At 49.3% G+C, this 23,714-nt stretch overlaps 1 protein-coding gene across 1 annotated transcript in view; it reads left to right on the top strand.

The window, feature by feature from the left end:
• Positions 1 to 23,714, top strand: part of LOC311325505 (receptor-type tyrosine-protein phosphatase mu-like) — a gene marked incomplete at both ends in the record, with an annotated part of 143,560 nt that overhangs the window by 104,841 nt on the left and 15,005 nt on the right. Inside the window, 7 exons of the mRNA XM_084458219.1 lie at positions 3,334 to 3,551; positions 5,415 to 5,486; positions 5,895 to 5,921; positions 9,483 to 9,679; positions 14,615 to 14,702; positions 15,836 to 15,912; positions 20,864 to 20,900. Coding sequence (XP_084314345.1) covers positions 3,334 to 3,551; positions 5,415 to 5,486; positions 5,895 to 5,921; positions 9,483 to 9,679; positions 14,615 to 14,702; positions 15,836 to 15,912; positions 20,864 to 20,900 — 716 coding nt within the window. The remainder of the gene's footprint in view (positions 1 to 3,333; positions 3,552 to 5,414; positions 5,487 to 5,894; positions 5,922 to 9,482; positions 9,680 to 14,614; positions 14,703 to 15,835; positions 15,913 to 20,863; positions 20,901 to 23,714) is intronic.

Genomic DNA, 23,714 nt, shown 5'->3' with positions numbered 1-23,714 from the left:
TCTCCGCCCCTCGCGCCCCGCCCGTCGCCGTGGCGCGCTAAACCCACAGCACAAACACCTTCATTAAACCTTACAAGGCTGCCTGAACGGCGAGCAGGAGTCATATTAATTGGTACAAGCAGCGCGCGCGTGCCGGCGGAGACGCGCCCTGCATGCTGACGAGAGCGGGAAGGGGAGCGGGCTTCTGACATGGCTGCTGCTCTCGCTGCGTAGACAGACAGCTTGTAGGGTGATAAACACCGCCCTTCTCTATACACTGAAGGGGTAACGGTGTAATCGAGCCTGACTTCGCCTTCTGAAGTGGGTCCCAGTGGATCCAGAATCTCGCTCTGTGGTGTCTCTTGGTGTGTGGCGTGAGATTTCAAAGCTGACATGTTTTTCCAAGTCAAACCAGCTGATTTGACAGGAGTGCACCATATTGTCAGGAAGTACAAGTCACCCTCCAGTTAAGTTATTTCTCTCTCTCTCTCTTTCTCTCTCTCTCTCTATCTCTCTCCCACACACACAAACACACGCACACTCTCACTATCTCTCTCTCACCCTTTCTCTCCCAAACAAACAAATATCAAATTATGCAAGATAAATGAAGAGAAGTAATGTAGAACACGCCGGTGCTCCGCTCAGCCAGCCATTAACTCTAAACTGCGCCTGAGTAATGTCTCTGTTGCAGATAAGGAGCCATAGAAATGAACAGCATGTTCAAGGTTGCTCTGGATTTTAGAGTTTGTTTGGAACAAGATGTGAACAGAAGAGGCCTGCAGTTTAGCAGATACTGCCAGATGACATTGTGCAGAACTGAATAGAACGTCCATGTCCTTCCATTTGACCTCGTACCATATTAGGTAAAACATGGTGGATTGAATGGATGGACAGATGAATAGCTTGGATGGATGGATGGATGGATGGATGGATGGATGGATGGGTGGATGGGTGGATGGGTGGATGGGTGGGTGGGTGGGTGGGTGGGTGGGTGGGTGGGTGGATGGATGGATGGATGGATGCAATATAAAACACAACAAAAGGCACAGTGCCATGTGCAAAGGGGGGGGGGGCTAAAAAAAGGACACAATATACGGTATATAGTATGGAAGGTTTACAGAAAGTATTAATGTTAATGTTATAATGTAAGTACAAGAAATACATACAGAAAATATACGCGTATATATAACATACAATATGACATTAAATGGTGAATGGTGAAGCTGAGGTTGCTGGTACTGTAGCTGTAAGCTAACTAACTAACTAACTAACAGCTAATACTAAAAAGTAATACTAATATTTACTGTCCAGACAAGAAACAGCTGGCGCCAGAGCAGGCCGTCTTAGCTCCCACCGAGCTGGCTCAGGTCTGTAGTGTCCAGCCAGTGAGGGGATGCATTGAGCAGTCTGAAGGCGGCTGATGGAAGGACCTTATGGGGATTGTCTGAAAGAGAGTATTCAGTAGATGAAACAATTCTAACAGTGTAAAACCACCACAGAACAAAGCAAAGTTGCCTTTTCGTCAGATCAAATGTTTTCCTTCACTGTTGGGTGTCAGTCAGTCATTTTTTACATACACGTGCGCACGCACACACACACACACACACACACACATACACACACACACACACACATACACACCGGTTACTGTGTGCGAATCGTTCTAATGAAGACTTCTTAGTGCCTGTGGCACAAGGTTTGGGTGGAACGAGGCCCACCATGCAGAGCCTGGATGTTTTGAAGCTCTGTGTCTGATATTTCATCCCCGTCTCCTCCCCCAGACACACACACACACACCGTCCGCAACACGCGGTTCAGGATCTCAGACGTGGCCGTTTGTTGTTGTACCGAAGGCAAAGGGCCTAACCAGAGTTTCCCTATCCTGTAGTTACCTGGAGCCTTAGTTCTAGCTTTATCTTCTGTCCTCACATGATCATCCAGCCATCTTCTTCTCCTCTGGATATTCAGTCTGACATGAGCTGCTGTGTACAGAGACACGCGGCAGCTGGAAGAACAAATGAACAATTGGCAGCGTTTTTCCATCAGGAGGGACAGTCTTTCTCCTGAGCGTAGCTCTAACTATAGAGGATTGTGATGAATAGTCGCATTCGTCAACGCACACAAACACCCATACTGTAAACACTCTCACACTGTCTCTCTGCCAATGATAGTCTCCGGGTAATACTGCCATCTATCATTGCTTTCCCCCTCTCTTACAAATGAGAGGAGAATGGCACAGCGATTAATCTTCATATAACACCCATGGTGCCTAGGAAAGATCCTCAAGCTGGCATACTGGCAACTAAGCAGCCCATATTACCTCCAAACGACTGAACCCAGCGCTACACGGAGAGCAGAAAAACTCCGAAACCCAGAAATGTCGAGGGACATCGATACCACGTATTAAACCTGGATTAACAGTGGTTTTAAATTGGTTCCCGACAGCCGGTTCCTACACCGCTGTACTAGCCAGGGGCAAAAACACAAATTCTCCTCTCTAATTCCATTATGAAACCAAAAGACAGGGGCGAAAATTACAAGATTGCCATTTTGTTCCTTGTTCTAATTGCGGATTAAGGACAAAAAAAGAGAGGGCCCAGCAGATGAAAATGTCACTACTTTGTCACTCAGACGCAGAGCAAACAGCTCCACTATTAGCCTCACGTCGGGGCCGTCACAGCAAATGACTGTTTGAAGGCAGCGGGAGCCGGGGCGCCATATGGCACGGGACAGCGGCGAAATTGAATAAACAGAGGAGCCTCAGAACAGCGATCAGCGGGAGAGCGTCGCTAGCCCACGGTTGTCCGTTAACGGAGGCGTCCGTTCGGATCGGGGGAGAGGGGGGGCTCACGCGTCGAGCATCAAAGCGGGGGGGGGGGGGGGGGGCTGCGAAGACCGCCGCAGTTAAATCCGTACACAGCCTCTGCCTTCCGGCTACGGCAGCAATCAGCAGCTGTTAGCTCCAGCGCTACGCCGCGGCGCCGCTCAAGCTGTCCGCCGCTACTTCCTGTGTGGGAGGAAAGTCGCTGGAACGGAGGCTTCGCTAGCAGGGGGAGCCGCCTACCTCTGGAGGGAGGGACGGGTTGTCCTACCACATCCACAAGCTCCACAGACAATACTTGAACAGGGTGTTCATCCACTTCAGAGATTCTCAACTCACTCAGCACTTATGGGGCGAAGGAATGGAACTAGATCCTCCACCATCTCCTGTCCTAGAGTGTGGGTTCCGTCTGACCCAGTCCCTCGGAGGCGGGGTGAGGGTGAGGGGGGGGGGGGGGCGTCGTCATCGCGCCACCTCTGTTTCAGGCGCGGTCATTTTTGTCGTTCTTCTGTCCTCTTGTCTCCGAAATGAAGGAAGCTGGCCAAGAAGCGCAAGGAGACGCTGAGCAGCACCCGCCAGGAGATGACGGTGATGGTCAACTCCATGGACAAGAGCTACACGGAGCAGGGCACCAGCTGTGACGAGGCCTTGTCCTTCATGGACACGCACAACCACACCCTCAACACCCGGAGCGAGTGCGCCCTCAACCTCAACGGCAGGAGCGAGTGCACGCTCACCCTCAACGGCAGAAGTAAGTGGGCGGGGCTTCAGTGGGAGTCATTTCAGTCTGAGCAAGTCACTTATTCTCAGGACCCTCAGAAGTGACGCACACGCTCCGTGTTTCAAAAAAAAAAATCCGTCTGTAAACATGTGGTTAATGAACAGGGTGCGGCGCGGCGATGTAAAGCCCCTGGAGAGGCCAGTGGTCAGATCCCCAGTGGTCAGATCCCGTGCCCTCCTCCTCCGTCTCCTGCGCCGTGGTCAACACGGTACACAGCTGTCTCCTCTAATCTCATCTCATCTAGCGCAGCTCCGTCCGTCCTGGCGCGTGTGTGGGAAGCTGGGCTAAGCCTACATCCCCCTGCACCTGACCCAGTCTAATCTGATCTGTTCTACAGCCCCCCGCAGGAGACCACCAGGCCAGGGGGGGACTGACCTTGTTTAACTGTCTGAGAGTTTATCAGTGTTTCAACACTTGGCCTCCTTGGCTTTTTGCTCGTCCAACTCCAGACTCATTTTCGAACCCTCTTATCCGTGTTTGTTGTCCGTCTGAACCGGCCTTTAAAGCTGTTCCAACCCTTACCGACGCTTCCAACAGAGGTTCCATCAGCTGTGCGGTTTAGTGTGTGGAGATTCCAAGGCCTCTCACTCAACATTTGAGCCCTTCGTATGTTGAGAGGACTGCCGTTAAGGACTGATGTGTTACGCACACCCCTAATAGGAGAGGCCAAATGTGGTGGAACCCAGAGAACAGAGACAGAGGCCAGGAGATGATATAACAAGGATTTAATAGTTAAGGTATCTAATGATAAAGTAGCCTATAATTAATAGTAGGCTATATATACAACGACAATAACCCTAATCTAACTAGTGGGGAAAACAGTGTATAGTGTCTAGGCGAGATGTTATGGAGTGTGTAATTATACTATGTGTGTGTGCGTGTATGAGGTCTGGGTGTTGGTTATGTGCTGCGATACTACCTAAGCTAAAGAGCAACGTCCGTGATCCAAGGGGGTAATCGAGGGTAGTCCAGAGGTCAAGCCAGGGAGATCAGTCCAAGAAGGGAAAAAACAAGGGGGCAAAAAATACGAGGTCCGGGTGGGAACGGGTTCAGGAGACACAGGAGGGAGCGGGTCCAGGAGACACAGGAGAGGGAACGGGTCCAGGAGACACAGGAGAGGGAACGGGTCCAGGAGGCACAGGAGAGGGAACGGGTCCAGGAGACACAGGAGAGGGAACGGGTCCAGGAGGCACAGGGGGTCGGAGGGAGCTTGAGGGTGACACAAAATGACGGGGAAAAACTCAGCCAGGAAGAACACAAAAACACGGTAACTCGAGGAGAATGCAAGGAGATGTATACGAGGAGAAAATACGGGAGCCAGAACTAACCGTACAGCTTATTACGTTCAAGCGTCGGGTCTCTGTCTGCAGAAGCGTTATATAGGTGGCTGTCCTGATGGTGATTGGAAGCAGCTGGGCTGATGATAATCGCCAACACCTGAGCAGCCAGCAGAGCAGAGACCCGGCCCGCTCAATCCGGCAGGGATGAGGCGCCGGAACGAGGCTGACGGGGGCGTGCCCGACGGGGAGGCATAACATGATGTCTGTGAACAGTGGCGGGGATCTGTATCCTACTTTGGGGGGGACATTTACATTGAAATTTTGAGTATTTTTTTTAGAGGGGGGCATCTTCCTACGTGGCTGTATGGTCATTTGAATGCCACTACCCCAATCTAAATATTGTGGGGGGGGGGGGGGCTATTTTAATGATCTCAAATATTGGGGAGGACATGTCCCCCCTGACCCACCCCCAGGATCCCCGCCCCTGTGCCGTTGGGACTCTGCTGACGAGCATGTGTTGCTCTGTCCTCTGTCCCTCCCCCTCTAGCCGGCTCCTCCCCCTCCTCCTTCACCCTGACTAAGACCAACACCCTGAGCACCTCCATCCCCAACTCCTACTACCCAGGTAAAGCAGCACCCTCACCCTCTCTGCTCTGCTCTGCTCCCACACACAGATACAGCAGCAGGATGTAGCCTAGAAGACGAAGAAATGGTGGAAATCGTAATTAGATTATAATGAATTACATATAAACAAGTGTCTCTAAGTTTTACTAATATGTCTGCTGATGTTAACTTTATTCTTTGCAGTACACCATCATGAACGTTCAATAAGTGTTATGAAATACCATTGTTATGGTTTGCGAGTTAAGCTCTTTTAATGTATCCTGTTTCTCACGGTGTAGGCGTCACTTGAATCACATTGTTATGCTGATACTTTATTGCTATTGTGCTCTGTTCTTATCTGACTTTCTTTTATTTACTGCAACTCTCTTTCCTCCCTCAACCCCTGTGCTTGTTTGGGGGGTTTGGGCAGATCCATTTGTGCCAACCGCTATCTTAGGTGAGACCAATCTTCTTTTCCCACTTACCCTCCTCTGCTTTGGGGGATTCACTGTTATCTCTCACAGTAGCCTTCTCAGAATTAAACTGTATTCATGCGGAAATTAAGTACACGGATTGAATTATTTGTGAGACCAAACAAAGACTGTTTTCCCATTTCGCTTTGGTTGGCTCTGTTACTGCAGATGGCTTCTTCACCTCCATACCTGCCTGCTGTTTCTCCTCTCCCCACTCTCCCCCTCCTCTCCTCCCATCCTTACCCTCCTCCACTCTCCCCCTCCTCTCCCCCCATCCTTACCCTCCTCCCATCCTTACCCTCCCCCACTCTCCCCCTCCTCTCCTCCCATCCTTACCCTCCCCCAATCCCCCCCTCCAACTTCCTAACCCCCCTCCTCTCCTCCTCTCCTCCTAACACCTCCCCCCCGCCCCCCCTTCCTACTAAACCTCCCCTCGTCTCCCCTCTCCCTCCCAACCCCCCCCCCCCCCACCTCCGAACCCCCTTCCCCCATGGGACTCTCTCAGGCTGAGGCTGGCTTCACTCCATCCCATCCGCATTGCGTGTCGTGCGTGTGATGTCACATACGTGTTTGACCTCTCATATGCATGGACAGACATGTGGACTGGATGTTGGGGAGCGTCTATAAGGACGGCAAGGGCGGGGCAGGTGAAACGGGTGTGTCGGCTAGGCCCCTCCCTCCCCCCCCCCCCCCCCCGTTGCCACGGCCACCGTACTCTGGGTACAGCAGCTACAGCGTACCGTCTGCACTGTGAGTCTTAGATCAACCGCAGGCCGGCAGGGAGAGACACTGTAGAACCAACTGCTCTCTCTCTCGCTCTCTCTCTCACGGGGCCCCACCTGTGCATAAAGCGGGATATGTTCGCTCTGGAAATGTAAAGATGCTATTAGCTGTGCCGAAAATCCCCCAACCCCCCCCCCCCCCCCCCCCAACTCGTTAGACTACCCCCACCTCCTCCCAACTCGTAAGACTACCCCCCCTCCCAACTCGTAAGACTACCCCCCCCCCCCCCCCTCCCAACTCGTTAGACTACTCCCCCCACCCCCCAACAACATTTCTATTATTCTTTTTAATGTTTCTCCCCCTGCCTTTGGCTAGCTGCTAGTGACCTACTTTGTTTTTGTTTTTGTTTCGTTTATTTATCCTGTTCCATGATAAGATGGAATAATAAAATCATTTTGTTTTCTCATTAATTATTACTGACCTTTGTCGAACATGCAAAGCAGCCCAAGGAACTACACACCATCCATATTACCAAACATTGCTTCCACAGTATGTGGGACACTGGAAATGCAATAATTAAAAAACTTTAAGCCAAGAGGTCCTACTGTTTGTAAACAGCACAACGCAAGGCGTAGAAGTTAGAGCTAGAAAAAAACAATCCACTTAATTATGTGCAATCCACAATCAGGTCTGCTAGTTCTGTGAACATATTAACAGGATGCCTGTCTTCATAGCCACGATGACAGCTTACAGTATGTCACTGTCACATGTAATCAAGCATCAAGTGATTCACATAGATGGTAGAAAGGCTGTCGGATGTTAGTTAACCAAGTTAGATGGTTCCATTCTTAGTGACTAGTAAACAGTAGTACTGCAGCTGAGGTAAATGGTTGTTGGCAGAACAGAAACATGTCATGTTTGTCATTTCACAACAGGCTCATTTTGCATCATTCAGAAAGTCTCCTCTGAAAATTTGCCCCTACTTCATTTGTCAATTAGACTCACTGTAAAACAATTGATACTTAGATTCATAAATTCAGAAAACATAGGGGGAATCAAAATCCAGTTTCCAGAGTAACGCTGTAAACATGAAACCATAACTCCTGCTCCCAAATTGGCTGCCGTGCAGTTTCTCCCATATTTGCTCCCTTGAGCTCCATGATTTTCTTGTTTTCTTCTTTGAATCCTGTCTTGCACTGTTGTAACGGCCCCATTCGGTTTTATCCATCCACTAAACATTCCCCAGAGTAGCTTTTGTAGTGCCAGAGAAAAGGCATGTGATCTTGCCTAGCCTACTGTAGCTCTAAACTACTCCTACTGTGCAGGTACTCATGCTGTATTGTTGCTTATCCCCTCTTTCCTCTCTCTTCTCCTCTCTCTCTCTCCCTCTCTCTCTCTCTCTCTCTTCACATACGTATCCTCTCATGTATCTGCTTAAAAAGTGCCCATTAATGGTAAGTTTCCCAAGTGGGCCCTGGGTTCTGGGGGAGGAGGTGGTTTTGCTCAGACAGCGGGCCGACAGCGCCAGCTGCTTCTGGCACGGACATTTCTGACATTTGCATGGCCAGTGGACATGTTGTTAGCATCTCACCACCCTCCGTGTGTCCGCCGCCACCAAGCCATTAGCTTAGCATGACCACGAGTGCATCGCCCCACATCGCCAGCATTACCTCATGGCATCTTTGACCCCCCCCCCCCCCCCCCCCCCACACACCCCAAACACACACACATCCGCTTCTCCTTCCTCCCCCGCCTTTTGATTTTCTGGGATTTTGAGTTGGACTTCGTTTGAGTATCGATTCAGGGCTGCGTGCGGCGGCGCTCGGGCGGCGGCCGCAGGCTGGGGGCGTGCTCGCGGCGGCCACCGCACCCTCACCTCCTCCTCCTCCTCCTCCTCCATGTCTCTGGACATCCTCATCTGTGCTCTGTGGCGCCTCACAGCATCTCTGCCCCACGCGGCCACCGATTGGCTCGCTGTATGAAAGGGCAGACTCGATATTCAGTTCAGCTTCAGTTTAACGAGCGCGAGCTGCCGTCACAAAGCTTTACCGTAACGCACAAGCGGACTTGTTTTTCCAGCCTCTTCACGGAGCGAGGTGCAGGCAGTCTCCCTACTCTCTCTCCGGTGTGACGCGGCGCTTTACACCGCGTCTTAAATGACAGCTTATTGCTCGCGGCGCCCTACCCATAACTAGACCTGCACTGGGAGCTACCGTAGTACGCTGTAAGGGCAGTACACGGGGAACAGGAAGTCAGCAGAGGCTGGACTCCAGGCCCCAGACCTACCTTAGTCCCTCCCCCCGTACCAACTGATCTCCAGCGACACACTGAGACAGATGCGTCTGAGCCTCCCCAACACCAGCGTCGTGTTGTGTGATCATTCATTGCCAACGGATAGCTGCGGTCGCCATTTTGTTGCTCAATCTGGTCCGGGTAACGTTAAACTTTGGCGGGGGGTCATAACCCCCCTGTCCTACATATTGTAAGACAAACAGGTGACTGCAGTTATACTCATGTGTTAACGACATGGCATAGCCGTGTTGTGGTGCGTGGTCGTCAACCACTCAAACCAGCACTCATCTCCACCCCCCACCCCCCCCCCCATCCGCCATGCCTCATAGCACTGTTATATCAGTCACACGGGTGTTACTGTCATGAACTGCAGTGGTCGCTAAGTCCCCAACAGGCGGTGCGTCGCCCCGGCGACAGCCTTACGCCGGGCTCACGGAGGCAAGCGTCGCGGGGGAGGGGGGGAGGGGTCTCGGCGCTACGCGGTACTGACCTGTCGACCCCCTCGCTCTTTCCCTCTACATGTGTCGCAGACGAGGGCCAGGCGGCGAGCAGCGACACCAGCAGCCTGGCGCAGTCCCACACCCACTCCCTGAGGAAGAGGGAGGCGGCCGAGCCGGCGCCGTACCAGACCGGCCAGCTGCACCCCGCCATCCGCGTGGCTGACCTGCTCCAGCACATCACCCAGATGAAGTGCGCCGAGGGCTACGGCTTCAAGGAGGAGTACGAGGTGAGGCCGCCGCCTCCTCCTCGCCCTGTGTGTGTGTGTGTGTGTGTGTGTGTGTGTTTCTCAGTGGTTCAGCACCACAAGACGGTCTCGTTCCCCCAGGTGCACTAGCAACTATAACTAGTGTCCGTCTTTCTGTTTATGGTGTGATTAGTCACGCTACTTACAGTGTGTGTTGTTCTGGTTCTTGTGTATGGAGATTGTACACCTGTGGTTCTGTTTCATGTGTGTGTGTGTGTGTGTGTGTGCGTGTGTGTGTGTGTGTGTGTGTGTGTGTTTGTGTGTGTGTGTGTTCGTGTGTGTGCGTGCGTGACCCAGTTCCCATCAGGAGGTTAGCCTAGCCTTAGCTTTAAAAGAGTGAAATCACAATGACAAAGGCTTGTCTGTCTGTCGTGTCCTTATCTGACTTCAGTCAGATTACTCTTCAGCTGCCTGGCTTGCTGCTGCTGCTCTCTAAGGAGAACCATGTCACGCAACGGCACCCGACGGACACGGACGCCGACACGGTGCCGCTCACTGACACCCAAACAAAAGATTTTCCGCCCGCGCCAAGCATCCATCTCATTTGCTCTCATTAGGCTAACGGCTGGCTCGGCATCGCTCCGTCTCCCTCGCTGCCTCTGAGCTGTCAGGCTAGGCTAAGCTAGGCTAAACTAGGATAAGCTAGGCTAGGCTAGCACATGGGGGTAGCTTAGTCTCACCGTACCTCTGGAACCACTCGTACAGTACATCATCATTGCCACTGCAAGATGAGCAACTCGGCATCTTGGCGACTCGGTATCTCCTCCTCTATCTCTTCCACTTTCTCATTCCCTTACTTCCCGTACTCTCCTCCTCTCTTGCTCTATCTCTCCTCCCTCCCTCCCTCCCTCCCTCCCTCCCTCTGTCTTTCTCCGTGTGGGTGATGTTAATCAGTTATGAATTGCCTATTTCCACCCCCCAACTCCCCCCCCCCCCCCCGATGCAGAAGAGCAGGGGAGTTAAATAATGTAACCCCCCCACAGCTACCTGCAGCAGCTTGTGGAGGGGCTGGGTGTTCCCGACTCCCCTCCAAGCCCTGATCCATTATGGATAAAGGTGTTTGGGACTCATGTGGCTCGTGCCACTGAGGTGCGTCGAGTCAGTCAAAAGCACAGAAACAGAATAACTGATTGCCCCCCCCCCACACACACACACACACACTCTACACCACTTCCATCGACCGATTCCAAAAAGCCTGCTGGACATTTGGGTGATGGGTGGGATCGGAGCTCATTCTCTCTTGGCTAGAGCGATTCATTTGTATGTTGTGTTCCGATGCTGTCTTCTCTATGATCAGTCTGTGTCAGGTTTTTTGGATGAGACTGGAGGCCAGTGCACCTCTAAACTGTACACTCATACTGCACTGTATCTCTCTCTGACCCATGCTTCTTGTTAATCTGTACGTTAACTTGGGAACAGATAAACGAGGTAAGAGCATATTTTTGGTTATTTGTGAGTTGTGTAGATACAGTATTTGAGTGATGGTGCCTGCTGGCTGTTGTTTTGGTCCTCCTGTAGGATGACAGCATCTCAGTTACTGTAGGTTTTTTAATCTGACCAATAATCAGAAAAGGGCTTTCGCCAACAGAAATACTATGTGATGTTATGGAAGCATTTGACAGTACACTGATTTACAAAATTTATGAACTAGTCCAGAGGCACTGTCAAGGCAAGCTCCCAAGACAGGTCATGTTGTACAACTACCCCCATGACTGTGAAATGTTACCTGTTTGGGGCATTGTCTCAACACATACTCGACCAAACGTGTGTCGCTTTATGAGGCATGTGCCAAACATACATACTAATGTAATGCTAGCATTGGATGAGAAAAGTACGGTAGCACAGAAAATAAAGCTTGCATCATTTCAAAACAATTACTCACGGAAAAATTCATCTGATATGCATCTTGATGATTTATGATGTTGTGTCCTTCTTACATAACATCCAATAGCTGTTTCCGTGAGCAAGAACAAAGCTGATGTCATGAACACCAGGCCCCCAACCTATGTGTATCATGTCGCCTATTGATGACATCACATAACCAGAGAGCAGGAAACACTGAATGTTGTATAATACATGATACTCTACATCACTTTACTGTATGTCAACTGTGACACATATGTTGCATGACAATAGTTACTGAATGCATCTTCCTTGTGAAGTCACTACTGATCTGTATGTATGTTTGACAACGGCTTCATAAAGTGATGTTTGATATTGAGTGTGACAGAGTAAGTATTGCATGGCCAAGCTGTTCTGCACGCTTCACACGGTGTGTCAGCACTTGGGAACAGATTCGACACCAGGGTTAGTTTTCATGCCACATTGTCGTGCATCAAACTTTTGATCGTTTGTTTGTTTGGTTTTTAATTCTAAGAGGGACACAGTTCAGTAGGTGCATATAATGTGAGTCATTAACTAAAATAATAATACAATTTTAAAAATTCAACAGCTCATGGGAAACCACAAATGAATTCTAGTCAGCTTGAATGAGTCTCCTTTTCTCAAGTTGTGAATGATTAATTAATATGCAGAAAATTCACTAAGTTATTCTGCTGCTCTGCGCTCACATCATTTTTTCTTTTTAAGAATCATCTGTACATTCAAGTGTTCAGTCTTCACTTAAAGCACATTTCTCATAATGAGAATTTCTTTTATCACTTCTATGATTACTCACACGAGAGGAGCGAGGAGGAAACTACGGTTTAGCTTAAACATTTTAAACAGACTGCAATTAAAAAGTTTCATAAATTCTGCCCTTGGAAAGTTATTGAAAAGGGAGAAAAAAAACCTCACTGCAGAAGCCTTGTTTCTATGGTTCCGCCTTGTCGCCAGTTCTTTTTAAATACGCGTCTCCCCTTCACATCCTTCTGTCCACACACCGCTTTGTCCCCATTATATTATGCTATTGTAAAGTAAAGGCCAGAGAAACAGCCAGGGGGACAAAAAGCCTATGGACTCTGAGACAGAAAAGGTCCTTCACTTTAGAATGTAGGCTTCACTGTTATGAGGCTGCCAGGTAGCGCCTTTTCTCTTGAGCCTGATTGGTCGGCTAGTGTTCTATATCAGACCTGCCCCCGTCACGCTGACAGTCAGAGAATGACATTGGCTGAAGCATTCCCTGAGGACATACAGGGTGAAAAGCCTGTATCATTTATCCACGAGACACATTTCCATCTTGGCTCAACAAAGAGGGTGTGTTTTTTAGCATATTAAAGCTGTTTCTCAGAGAAAACGCTTTCCTAATCTGTAAGACTTAAATGAATGTGTAGAAGTATGTCCTTCTGCACGGCCTGAAAGGCCTTCATTTGCCAGACAAACTGCTGCTGCCTGGGTACGGCTAAGATGAATGAAAGAGTCTTGCAACCAGCTGACTATTTATCAAGACTATGTTATCAGCCTTTATTCTACCACAAAGTATGTGGGGCTCATAACACATGAAGGGAGTCCTTTAAAAACAAGCGTGAATATTTCCGGATATTTTCCGCGAGTGTTCAAATGGCTCTTGAGTCCATATTTGAAGATTAGTCGGTGGTCTCGGTGTAATTTTCTGATAAGCATAGTTGATTACCAAAACATGAGCAATAACATGCTTTTTTTATAGAGCCCGTCTACTAAGAGCCACCTCACCATGGCCCTTGAACATCAGAGAGCTGGTGGAGATGTATTTTCATAATTTGGTTTAATTGTGCCTGGTGTGCTATCAGAATGGAAATGTCCCCAGCGAGAGGTGATACATATTTCATGAGGGTAATCTGAGGCAAATGGTTTTGATCTGGAGATGATGAGCTGGCTTTATTGTTCCTCAGATGAGCGACTTCTTCAGAGGAGGCTGACAGACAGACAGGAAGACAGGCAGACAGACAGACAGACAGACAGGCAGACAGGCAAACAGACAGACAGACAGACAGACAGACAGACAGACAGACAGACAGACAGACAGACAGACAGGAAGACAGGCAGATAGGCAAACAGACAGACAGGAGGACAGGCAGATAGGCAGACAGACAGACAGACAGACAGATGGGAAGACAGACAGACAGACAGACAGACAGACGGTAAGACAGGCAGACACACAGATAGGCAGACAGACAAACAGGCAGACAGACAGACAGGAAGACAGGCAAACAGACAGGCAGGAAGGAAGATAATCAGGCAGACAAGCAGACAGACAGGCAGGCAGATAATCAGGCAGGCGAGCAGATAGACAGACAGTCAGACAGACAGACAGAAAGACAGGCAGATAATCAGGCAGGCGAGCAGATAGACAGACAGTCAGACAGACAGACAGACAGGCAGATAATCAGGCAGGCGAGCAGATAGACAGACAGTCAGACAGACAGACAGACAGGCAGATAATCAGGCAGGCGAGCAGATAGACAGACAGTCAGACAGACAGACAGACAGACAGACAGACAGACAGGCAGATAATCAGGCAGGCGAGCAGATAGACAGACAGTCAGACAGACAGATGTTGTGTTGGCTTTGATAAAGGGGCGTCGGGGGACCAGTTTGAGCACGACACACACTGCCTGTGCCCTAATGGGCTCTCTGTTTGACATCGCTCCCAGGGACCCCCATCCTCTCTGTCTCTCACATCTCATAATGATGTGGATACTGTACATCACTCTCGCTCTCTCTCTCTCTCTCTCTCTCTCTCTCTCTCTCTCTCTCTCTCTCTCTCTTGCTCCGCTCCCTTGCTTTTTAGAGCTGAAAGAGATGATTCTGTTCTGTATCCTGGTTCATCTTTTAAAGGGCTGAGACATGATGCCACATTTCACATCCCTCTTCTGTGTGTTCTCCTCTCTCCTCTTCTGTGTGTTCTCCTCTCTCCTCTTCTGTGTGTTCTCCTCTCTCCTCTTCTGTGTGTTCTCCTCTCTCCTCTTCTGTGTGTTCTCCTCTCTCCTCTCTTCTCAGAGTTTTTTTGAAGGACAGTCGGCGCCCTGGGACTCCGCTAAGAAAGACGAGAACCGCATGAAGAACCGATACGGGAATATTATTGCATGTGGGTACAAAGCCTCTCTTCTCTGCCCATGAGTCTATCCATGTCTTCGTCACACTCTTTTGGCTGATTTGTTGCCTCTGCGTGACACTCTTGATAACTTTAAGCTCCTCAAAGACTTGCTACTGTGTTATCTGCCATCTAAATGACATGAAGTTCTTTTGTAGTCTTCTGAGAAATAGATATATGTCGTTGTAGAATCTAAACGCCACCTAGAGTATTCTAGCCATTTACTCTTGTCACCTACATTACACTAGTCAACTACACCAGCCACCTACGCTAGCCACCTACACTAGTTACCTACACTAGCCACCTACACTAGTTACCTACACTAGCCACCTACACTAGTTACCTACACTAGTTACCTACACTAGCCACCTACACTAGTTACCTACATTAGTCACCTACATTAGTCACCTACACTAGTTACATACATTAATCACTTAAATTAGTTACCTACAGTACACTAGCCACCTAGACTAGTTACATACTTTAGCCACCTGCATTAGTCACCTACATTAGTCACCTACACTAGTTACCTACATTAGTCACCTACACTAGTTACCTACATTAGCCACCTACACTAGTTACCTACATTAGCCACCTACCCTAGCCACCTACACTAGTCACCTACACTAGTTACTTACATTAGCCACCTACATTAGTCACCTACACTAGCCACCTACCCTAGCCACCTACACTAGTCACCTACACTAGCCACCTACATTAGTCACCTACCCTACCCACCTACCCTAGCCACCTACACTAGTTACTTACAATAGCCACCTACATTAGTCACCTATCCTAGCCACCTACACTAGTCACCTACACTAATCACCTACACTAGTCACCTACCCTAGCCACCTACACTAGTCACCTATGCTAGCCACCTACACTAGTCACCTACACTAGTCACCTATGCTAGCCACCTACCCTAGCCACCTACAGTACACTAGTCACCTATGCTAGCCACCTACGCTAGCCTCCTAGCCTCCCCCTGGCCCAGGCCTACCATGGGCCTGCTGTATCAGTACGGTGATGACAGTCTGCCCCTGTCTCCCCTCTCCTGCTTCCTCCCCTGCCCTCGTTAATGTGATTAATTCAGCGCTGCCCCCCCCCCCCTCTCTCTCTTCCAGATGATCACTCCCGTGTCAGGCTGCAGGCCCTGGAGGGGGAACAGAGCTCCGATTACATTAATGCAAATTACGTTGATGTAAGTACACACACCAGCCAGCGCCGACCACGTAAAGGTCACTGCGCTCGCTCTCGGAGCGGAGAGGGTGCCGGTGCCACCGAGGCGGGGGCCCTGTGGGGGAACACCCCCCCCCCCCCCCCCACACACACACACACACACACACACACACACACACCAACCCTCAACACACACACACACACACACACCCCAACCCTCAACACACACACATACACACACACACACCCCAACCCTCAACACACACACATACACACACACACCCCAACGCTCAACACACACACACACCAACCCTCAACACACACACATACACACACCCCCCTCAACACACACACACACACACATCGACTGTTGTTTTGCTGGATATGTTACTTGGAATGAATACCGGAGTTTGACAGCAGTGGGATGGAGGGAGGTAGACTAGGACATGAGGGGGAGCAGGGGTTAGGGTAGGGCTTTGAACGGAGAGATGAAAGGAGAAGTTAGACACAGAGAAGGAGAAACCAAAAAACCAGGCCAGGTCCAGCCTGGCTTATGTGCGTGGCTGGCTTGTTTCTGTTCACGACTGGTAGGACAGAAGCTCGTCATGCCACTGAAATAGCTGTGAATTAATAAAATAAATTAAGATAGGTCTTGTCGCCTGGACACATCAGTTCCAATGCTTCCAATGCTAATCCAGCACAATAAGAGTGGGATAGCCAGTAAGCTCATGAGCTCACAACAACTAGCAGCAGCTTCCATAACATTAATGGTAGTGGTCAGTGGCTAAAGCAGTTACACTGATGATTCCTGTAATGTTAGCTATTTTGTTGCAATTTGTTCCACTTCTGTTTCTGGACAAAGGTAAGGGATAAAAAGATTGGAGTGAAAGGATGAACGTGTGGAGGTTTGGGGTATAGTCCCATAAAGTCATCCCCACTGGGGTCTTGAACCCCGGTCTCCCGGGTGGGAGTCCAATGTTCTCACCACTACTCTACTTGTGCAGTGGAGATCGGCAGGGTTGATTTTGGTGTCCTTCTTTATTTTGGTGTGCTGGGACGAATGCCTCATGTGGTGCCAACAGACAAATACAGGTCAACATTGACCGGAGGGAGTGATAACTGGGGAAACGCTATTCTACGTGCGCTGGCTTACAGCCATGCACAAAAAACTACTGCCTCTTGTGGTAGCAACATAGAACTGCAGGTCAACAACACGACAGAGGGAGGGAGGGAGGGAGGGAGGGAGGGAGGGAGGGAGGGAGGGAGGGAGGGAGGGAGGGAGGGAGGGAGGGAGGGAGGGAGGGAGGGAGGGAAGGAGGGAGGGAGGGAGGAGTGACAACCGGACATTTGCTATCTTTGGTGCGCTGGCTTACAGCCATGCACAAAAAGAGCTTGCATAGAAAAAGAGCATACATAGAATTTATGATGTCAAATAAAAGAAGATACATACATGCTGAGGGACGTATACTGTACAATAACAGTATTGTATCGTTACAAGTGTTGTCACATGAGGCGGCGCTGTGACGATGCACTTAAGTAGCAGTCCTCTCCGCTGCTCCGGGCTCCGCCCACCTCTCCTCACAGCGAGGGAAGACGGTGAAATGGCGGACGGAGACGTCATTCAGGGTGAAAAGCACCTCGCGCAGTCCACGGCGAAGGCTCCCCCCGCGACCTGACCGGCCAGGCCAGGGCCGCCCGGTGGCCTCTTTTAGCCCTTTTCCACCAAAGTAACTCTGGTTTGTGAACCGGTTCGGTTCAGAATTCTTGGAACCTTGGTTCTATCTAGGGAACGGGCCCGCGTTTCGACCAGTTTTGAGCGGAACCGTTGTACGTCATTAGCTTGGAGATATAGGCATGTGTAAAGTTGTTTAGGTGGTGTGCCACAAAAGTGGCTTGCGTAGTCTACTTAATTATAATTGTATTAGGCTGTCATCACACTATTGTTTTAGGGATTGTCAATTATATAATCTGTATAAAGTCAGTTGGCTGGCTGGTTATTCAGATAGTTGGCACTTAGCATAGAGAGAATGAGATCATTCACACTTGGGAGCCTTAATCCCGGCGCACATTTACACATAGATGAAGTGGTTGCTTACCACTCTTATCTTCCAGTAAAGCACATGTGTTTACAGCAAATCTCGCAAATCTACAGTATAGACCACGCCCGCGATATCATCACGGTTTGCGCTGAAAAACCTAATATTTTTTGGTGCCGGTTCGGAACCAACTTTGGGGTTCCCGAACTCATTTATTATTGGTCGAAATGCTCGGAACCGTTCAAAATTAGGTTCGCGATAGAGCTTGTTTGGAAAAACATTTTATGATTTTTCATAACCCCACGAATTGAATTAAAAAATCCCAAAGTAACAACCCTGAACAAGGTCAGTGTTGGAGGCTGTGTGGTGAAATGTCTGCTGGTCATTTTCACATATTTTGGCGATGCCCTGTGATTTCCTCTTACTGGGAGGATGTGGTGACAGAGATCAGATTAATAACCAAATTACAGCTCGATTTTAATTTCAGTGTTATATACCTGGGGAATGTGCCTACAGGACTCAGTGAACGGGACAGATACTTGTTACAAATACTACTTGCTGGTACAAAAAAAGCAATAACCAGAAAATGGCTATGTAAGGAACCCCCAACTGTCCTTGAATGGATAGGAAAAGTCCAGGAAATGTATAGTATGTAACATTTGACCTTTTCTCTTAGAAACACCACCAGTAAGTGTGAAAAGTATTGGAAGAACTGAAAAACTTACATGAGTCTGATGTGACATGTTTTGTGTTTTAAATTCTCATTACTAGATATATTTTTTTCTGCTCTGAGATGTATTATCTCCTTTGGTTTATGTCTATTGGAATGGACTTGAGTTGGGAGGAAGTGGCCTGTTACTATTCCCCTCTTAAGGTACTTTGCAATCAAGGACGCACCCAAAGATATCAGTGTGATCCTAACCTTGTATTTCTGATTTTACATAATGCTGGATATTTGCCTGGAATGACCTTGTCTGTGTATTGTTTTTGTGTTGTATGAATGGTTTTGTTTGTTGTCAAAATCGAATAAAAATAAAGTAAAAAAATAAAAATAAAAAAAGGTTTGAGAACCGGCACCGAACCGGTTCCTTCTTGGTGGAAAAGGGCTATTTGAGGCGACTCCGCCTCCCGCCTCCTCGAGGCCTGTAATGGCCGCTCACATACCTGACTCTAAGTGACTTTTTCCCACTCAGGAGAACACCCCTCTCTCCCTCCACCCCTCTAATGTGGTCGTTTGTAATCTCTTGTTACGCCCTGAAAGGTAAATTCATAATGCACAAGGCCACCGCAAATGCAGGGGGCTTAAATTATTTACCTCTCTCGCCATTCAGTTTATGGTCCATTATGTTGAGAGTGCTGCGGAGAACGCCGCTACAATAGTGAGGGCCCATTAGAAGATAAGAATATATGCATATTAAAGAGTGCCCTGATTGAAAAGGATTTTCCGAGCGCCACTGGCTTCATTGGAAAAGTACTTAGCAGCAACGCAGACAGATGGATAATGGTGTTTTTGCTCTTCAGGAAAGCTTTTTAACCCATCTACAAGCTTGCCCTGGCTAATAAACTACTTTTGTGCGTGTGAGTTTTCCTCAGTGTTTATTATTCTGCCGTGTTATTCCAGGGATTGTTTGCAGCCAGGTATGAATGAGCACAGATAGATGGGGCATCTCTGCTCTCCAGTTGATTGAGGATTCTTACCTTCTATCTGTAAGACAACATAATGGCCTGTCGACGGCATTCAGCGAGTGGACTGTGTGTGTGTGTGTGTGTGTGTGTGTGTGTGTGTGTGTGTGTGTGTGTGTGTGAGTGTGTGTGTGTGTGTGTGTGTGTGCATGTGTCTGTGTGTTGCTTTGTTTCCCGTAGTTTTACCATTATGCTGGAATGGCGCTGTACACACACTACAACAGGTCCCTTGACGGTGACTGGTTTTCCACGTTCACTCCACCCTGCGGTTCTCTCTCCCTTGTCATGCTTATCCTGACAACACACTCTTACCACACGCCAAGGTTCTGTTCAGGAGAAGTCCCCAGTTCTAGAAGCACTCCCCGGCTGACGGTGCTCATCACACTGGGCCCCTCCCTCTTTGATCCACCCCCTGCACCGGTCTGCTCCCCTGCCTGACAGAACAGACATGAAAGCACAAACAACCCCCCCCCCCACACACACACACACACACACAGTCCAGAGATAAAGAAGTCATTAAAATGGAGGACAATTGAAAAGCGGAAGGAACCCAGTGAGGAGAGAGAGGGAAATATGGCTTTGTGTCGACTCACTTCCCCCGGTTGAGCAATGTTAATCACAGCCCAAGTTAAATTGAATATGACAGAGATAAGGGACTGGCGGGGAGGATTGCGCAATCAGCAGGAGGCAGGGATTGGACGAGCCTTTGAGTCCTCGTGTTTTGTTTCCCCGGCTCCTAATCTCAGGAGAGAATACAAGGAATTGGACAAATAAAACTTAAGGGGATTAGAGTAATCCTTGGGAGTTGAAGCCTATTGTGGAGATCAGTGCTCTAGTTGTATCTAGAGGATTATCAACACATCGGCAATGTGTGTGGAGGTGTGTGTTCAAGCACGTCTGTGTGTGTGTGTGTGTGTGTGTGTGATAGAGTGTTTGTGTACATGTCGACGTGCAATGTGTTTTTCTCCCTGTTGGAGTGCTTATGCCTGTGCGTAGGTGTTGATGAGTATTGTACGGGGGTATTTATTAGAAGGGTCTTTGTACGTACGTGTGCGTGTGTGTTTGTGAGAGAGGGAGACAGGGAATCAAGGGTTAATTGATTGTGGCACTCTTTTTTTTTTGTACAATTTTTACTTCATGCTCACCTCAACGCAGTCTCCTACCGCTACATATGTCAAAACTTCGATAATAATGAATTCAAGTTAACCTGCTGGTCTGCTGTGGATTTCAATGTCCACTCTTTTTTGCTTTCAGGGCTACCACCGGCCAAACCACTACATTGCTACCCAAGGTAAGGAACCAGCGTTTTAGTATCCTGTCATTCATGCGTCACTTGAACATGCGTGAGTGTGTTTTTAAGGCTGTCTTGTTTGTAATGGGCATATTTGCAGGTGCGCTCAAACAGTTCTCTGTACGCGTCCTTGTTTACATACGCTCCTGTGAGCTACTCTTTGATGCTCAGTCAAGTGTGTGTTCAGGGAATCTGGTGATACTCACACTGCACACGCACACACACACACACACACACACACACACCACCTCTCTCAGCTGGTGGAGCACAGACCATCTCTCTCCCACCCCTCTCCCTCTCTTTCTCTCCCCCTCTCTTTCTCTCCCCCTCTCTTTCTCTCTCTCTCTCTCTCTCTCATTCTCTCGTCCTCTCTCGTCCTTTCTCTCTCTCCTTCTTTCCCCCCTCTCTCATCCTCTCTCTCATTCTCTCCCCCTCCCTCTCCCTCTATCTCTCTCCCCCCCCCCCTCTCTCTCTCCCACAGTCTCTGGTGTGGGAGCGATTGATCAGTCACTCGAGGAGAAAGCTGAATAAATAAATGGATTAGCCGGCATGTTCAGGCACATTTTGTCATCATGTTAATCTTCCCGGCAGATTCACGGGGCAAGGAGCACGTAGCGTGACCCCAGAGGTTAAGTCTGATTGATGGTTAATTGTTATGAATTTCGTGGAGAAGCCCACTCCCTAACGCTACAGAGTGCTTCTTGCCCAGGGATTTCAGCTCCGAGGTGAGGAGGGAGAAAACAGAAGAGTAGGGGGAGGCGGATGCAGCGAGGCCGTAATGGATTCACAATCTGCTTTGGTGGAGCTGGGAGTTGCATAATTACCTGTTTATTAGAGCATCGCCTCCCATCCTCGGTGTCTCAATTAAAACAGCCCATCGGCAGCTCTGACTCCAGTAGCAGAGAGCATACCAATCAGGACCAGCTCTGACTCCAGTATCAGAGAGCATACCAATCAGGACCAGCTCTGACTCCAGTATCAGAGAGCATACCAATCAGGACCAGCTCTGACTCCAGGAACAGAGAGCATACCAATCAGGATCAGCTCTGACTCCAGTATCAGAGAGCAGACCAATCAGGACCAGCTCTGACTCCAGTAGCAGAGAGCAGACCAATCAGGACCAGCTCTGACTCCAGTAGCAGAGAGCAGACCAATCAGGACCAGCTCTGACTCCAGTATCAGAGAGCAGACCAATCAGGACCAGCTCTGTCCTCCTATCTGGCGGCTCATTTTATTTTTATTTTACTTGACACTTTACAAACAACGCGCACGCAGACGGTACAAAACCATATGAAGAATCAAACAAAACAGGCGGGGCAACTTGGAAAATGTGGAAGAAATAACAGTAACTACACATCCACACGTACGCGCTATACAGTACACACACGTCAGGCTGTGGGCTCTGTGTGTGTGTGTGTGTGTGAGTGTGTGTGTGTGTGTGTGTGTGTGTGTGTGTGTGTGTGTGTGTGTGTGTGAGTCCCTCTCTCAGACCGCTCCAGCTCTCCAGTCCCCATCACTCTGTCACTGTGTCTGTGGGTCATGACAACTAGCCATGACAACTAGCCATGACAACTAGCCAGCCTCAGGACAGGCCCAGAATAGCAGCGTTTTAGACAGGTTATCAGAATGATTTGTGTTTGCTCCTCTTTGTCTTTCGAGAATCAAAACACATCTCCCTCGCCGTCTCTCGCGGGAGACACCTGCTCGCAGAGAGAGAGAGAGAGAGACGCGCTCAAAGAAATACTGCGGCCCTCCTCGAGATGAGAAGAGCAAAAGACGCGGCCGTTGTCGTTAATTAGCCGCTTTCCCGTTTACCGCGCGCAGTGGGCGGCCATCTATGCGATGGTCTGAGCAGGAAGTGTCTTCCGCCAGGGCAGAGCTTCAGCAGGGGGAATGTCTGCAGAAACATCTGTATCCTGACGGAACGAGAGAAGGCCGGGGATGTTTTATAATTCATCATCATCCTCAGCAGCGCGCTGGCAGGAGGAAGGAGCAGTCTGCTGACACTTAAGCACAGAGCTGGAGATGATAGGAGCTCAACACACAAACCTGTCTCCCTCCAGTCCTCCAAACTGCACACGCTAGCATCAGAAAAATGTGCCCGGGCATTGGAACCGTAGTTGGGAAATGAGGAAGTATTCCTCCTCTCTCTCTCTCTCTCTCTCTCTCTCTCTCTCTCTCTCTCTCTCTCTCTCTCTCTCTCTCTCACTCTGTTTTCTGAGTGACACTTTCTCTAAAGCCCAATGGGACTGGGTTTTTCAGCAGCAGATGATGAGGTCCACGCCGTGCCAGTTAAGCAGAAGGGAAGAAAAACTGTAGTAAATCTGGCTATTGGATATGGCGTCTTTTTTTTTTCTAATAAGAGACAGTGTGTGGGATAACATTGTCTTCATCCCGAGGTCCATAAACCGCGCTGGCGCTCATTAACTCCCTCTCTTTATTGATGAGTCCCTTCGCTCCGTCAAGGTGACGGCGCCAGGTAGAACAGCTGTCAGTCTATAAAAGCCTCATCACCGGAGCTTTAGTCCTCATTATCTAGGTCATTCTCTCACCACGGCTCACACCCAGGGCCCCAGCACCACAGAGGGGGGGCGGCCGCGCTATTAAATCTCTCTCTCTCTCTCTCTCTCTCTCTCTCTCGCGCGCGCTGCCGTAGTTCACCTGGTAAGCTGATTAGGGCCGACCCGGCCGCCCCCCCCCCCCCCCCTTTTTTCCCCCCCCTCCCTAAAACCCATCCTGGCCCCGTTGCGAAGTGGCGCCGACGGCTCCCTGAGCGCAGCACACGCATGTTGGTCAGAGAGTCTGAATGACACG

This window comes from Borostomias antarcticus, assembly GCF_949987555.1.
Source record: "Borostomias antarcticus genome assembly, chromosome: 24".
Taxonomy (NCBI): Eukaryota; Metazoa; Chordata; class Actinopteri; order Stomiiformes; family Stomiidae; genus Borostomias; species Borostomias antarcticus.
The sequence above is the reverse complement of the archived record's forward strand: the minus strand, read 5'-3'. Positions and strand labels throughout refer to the sequence as shown.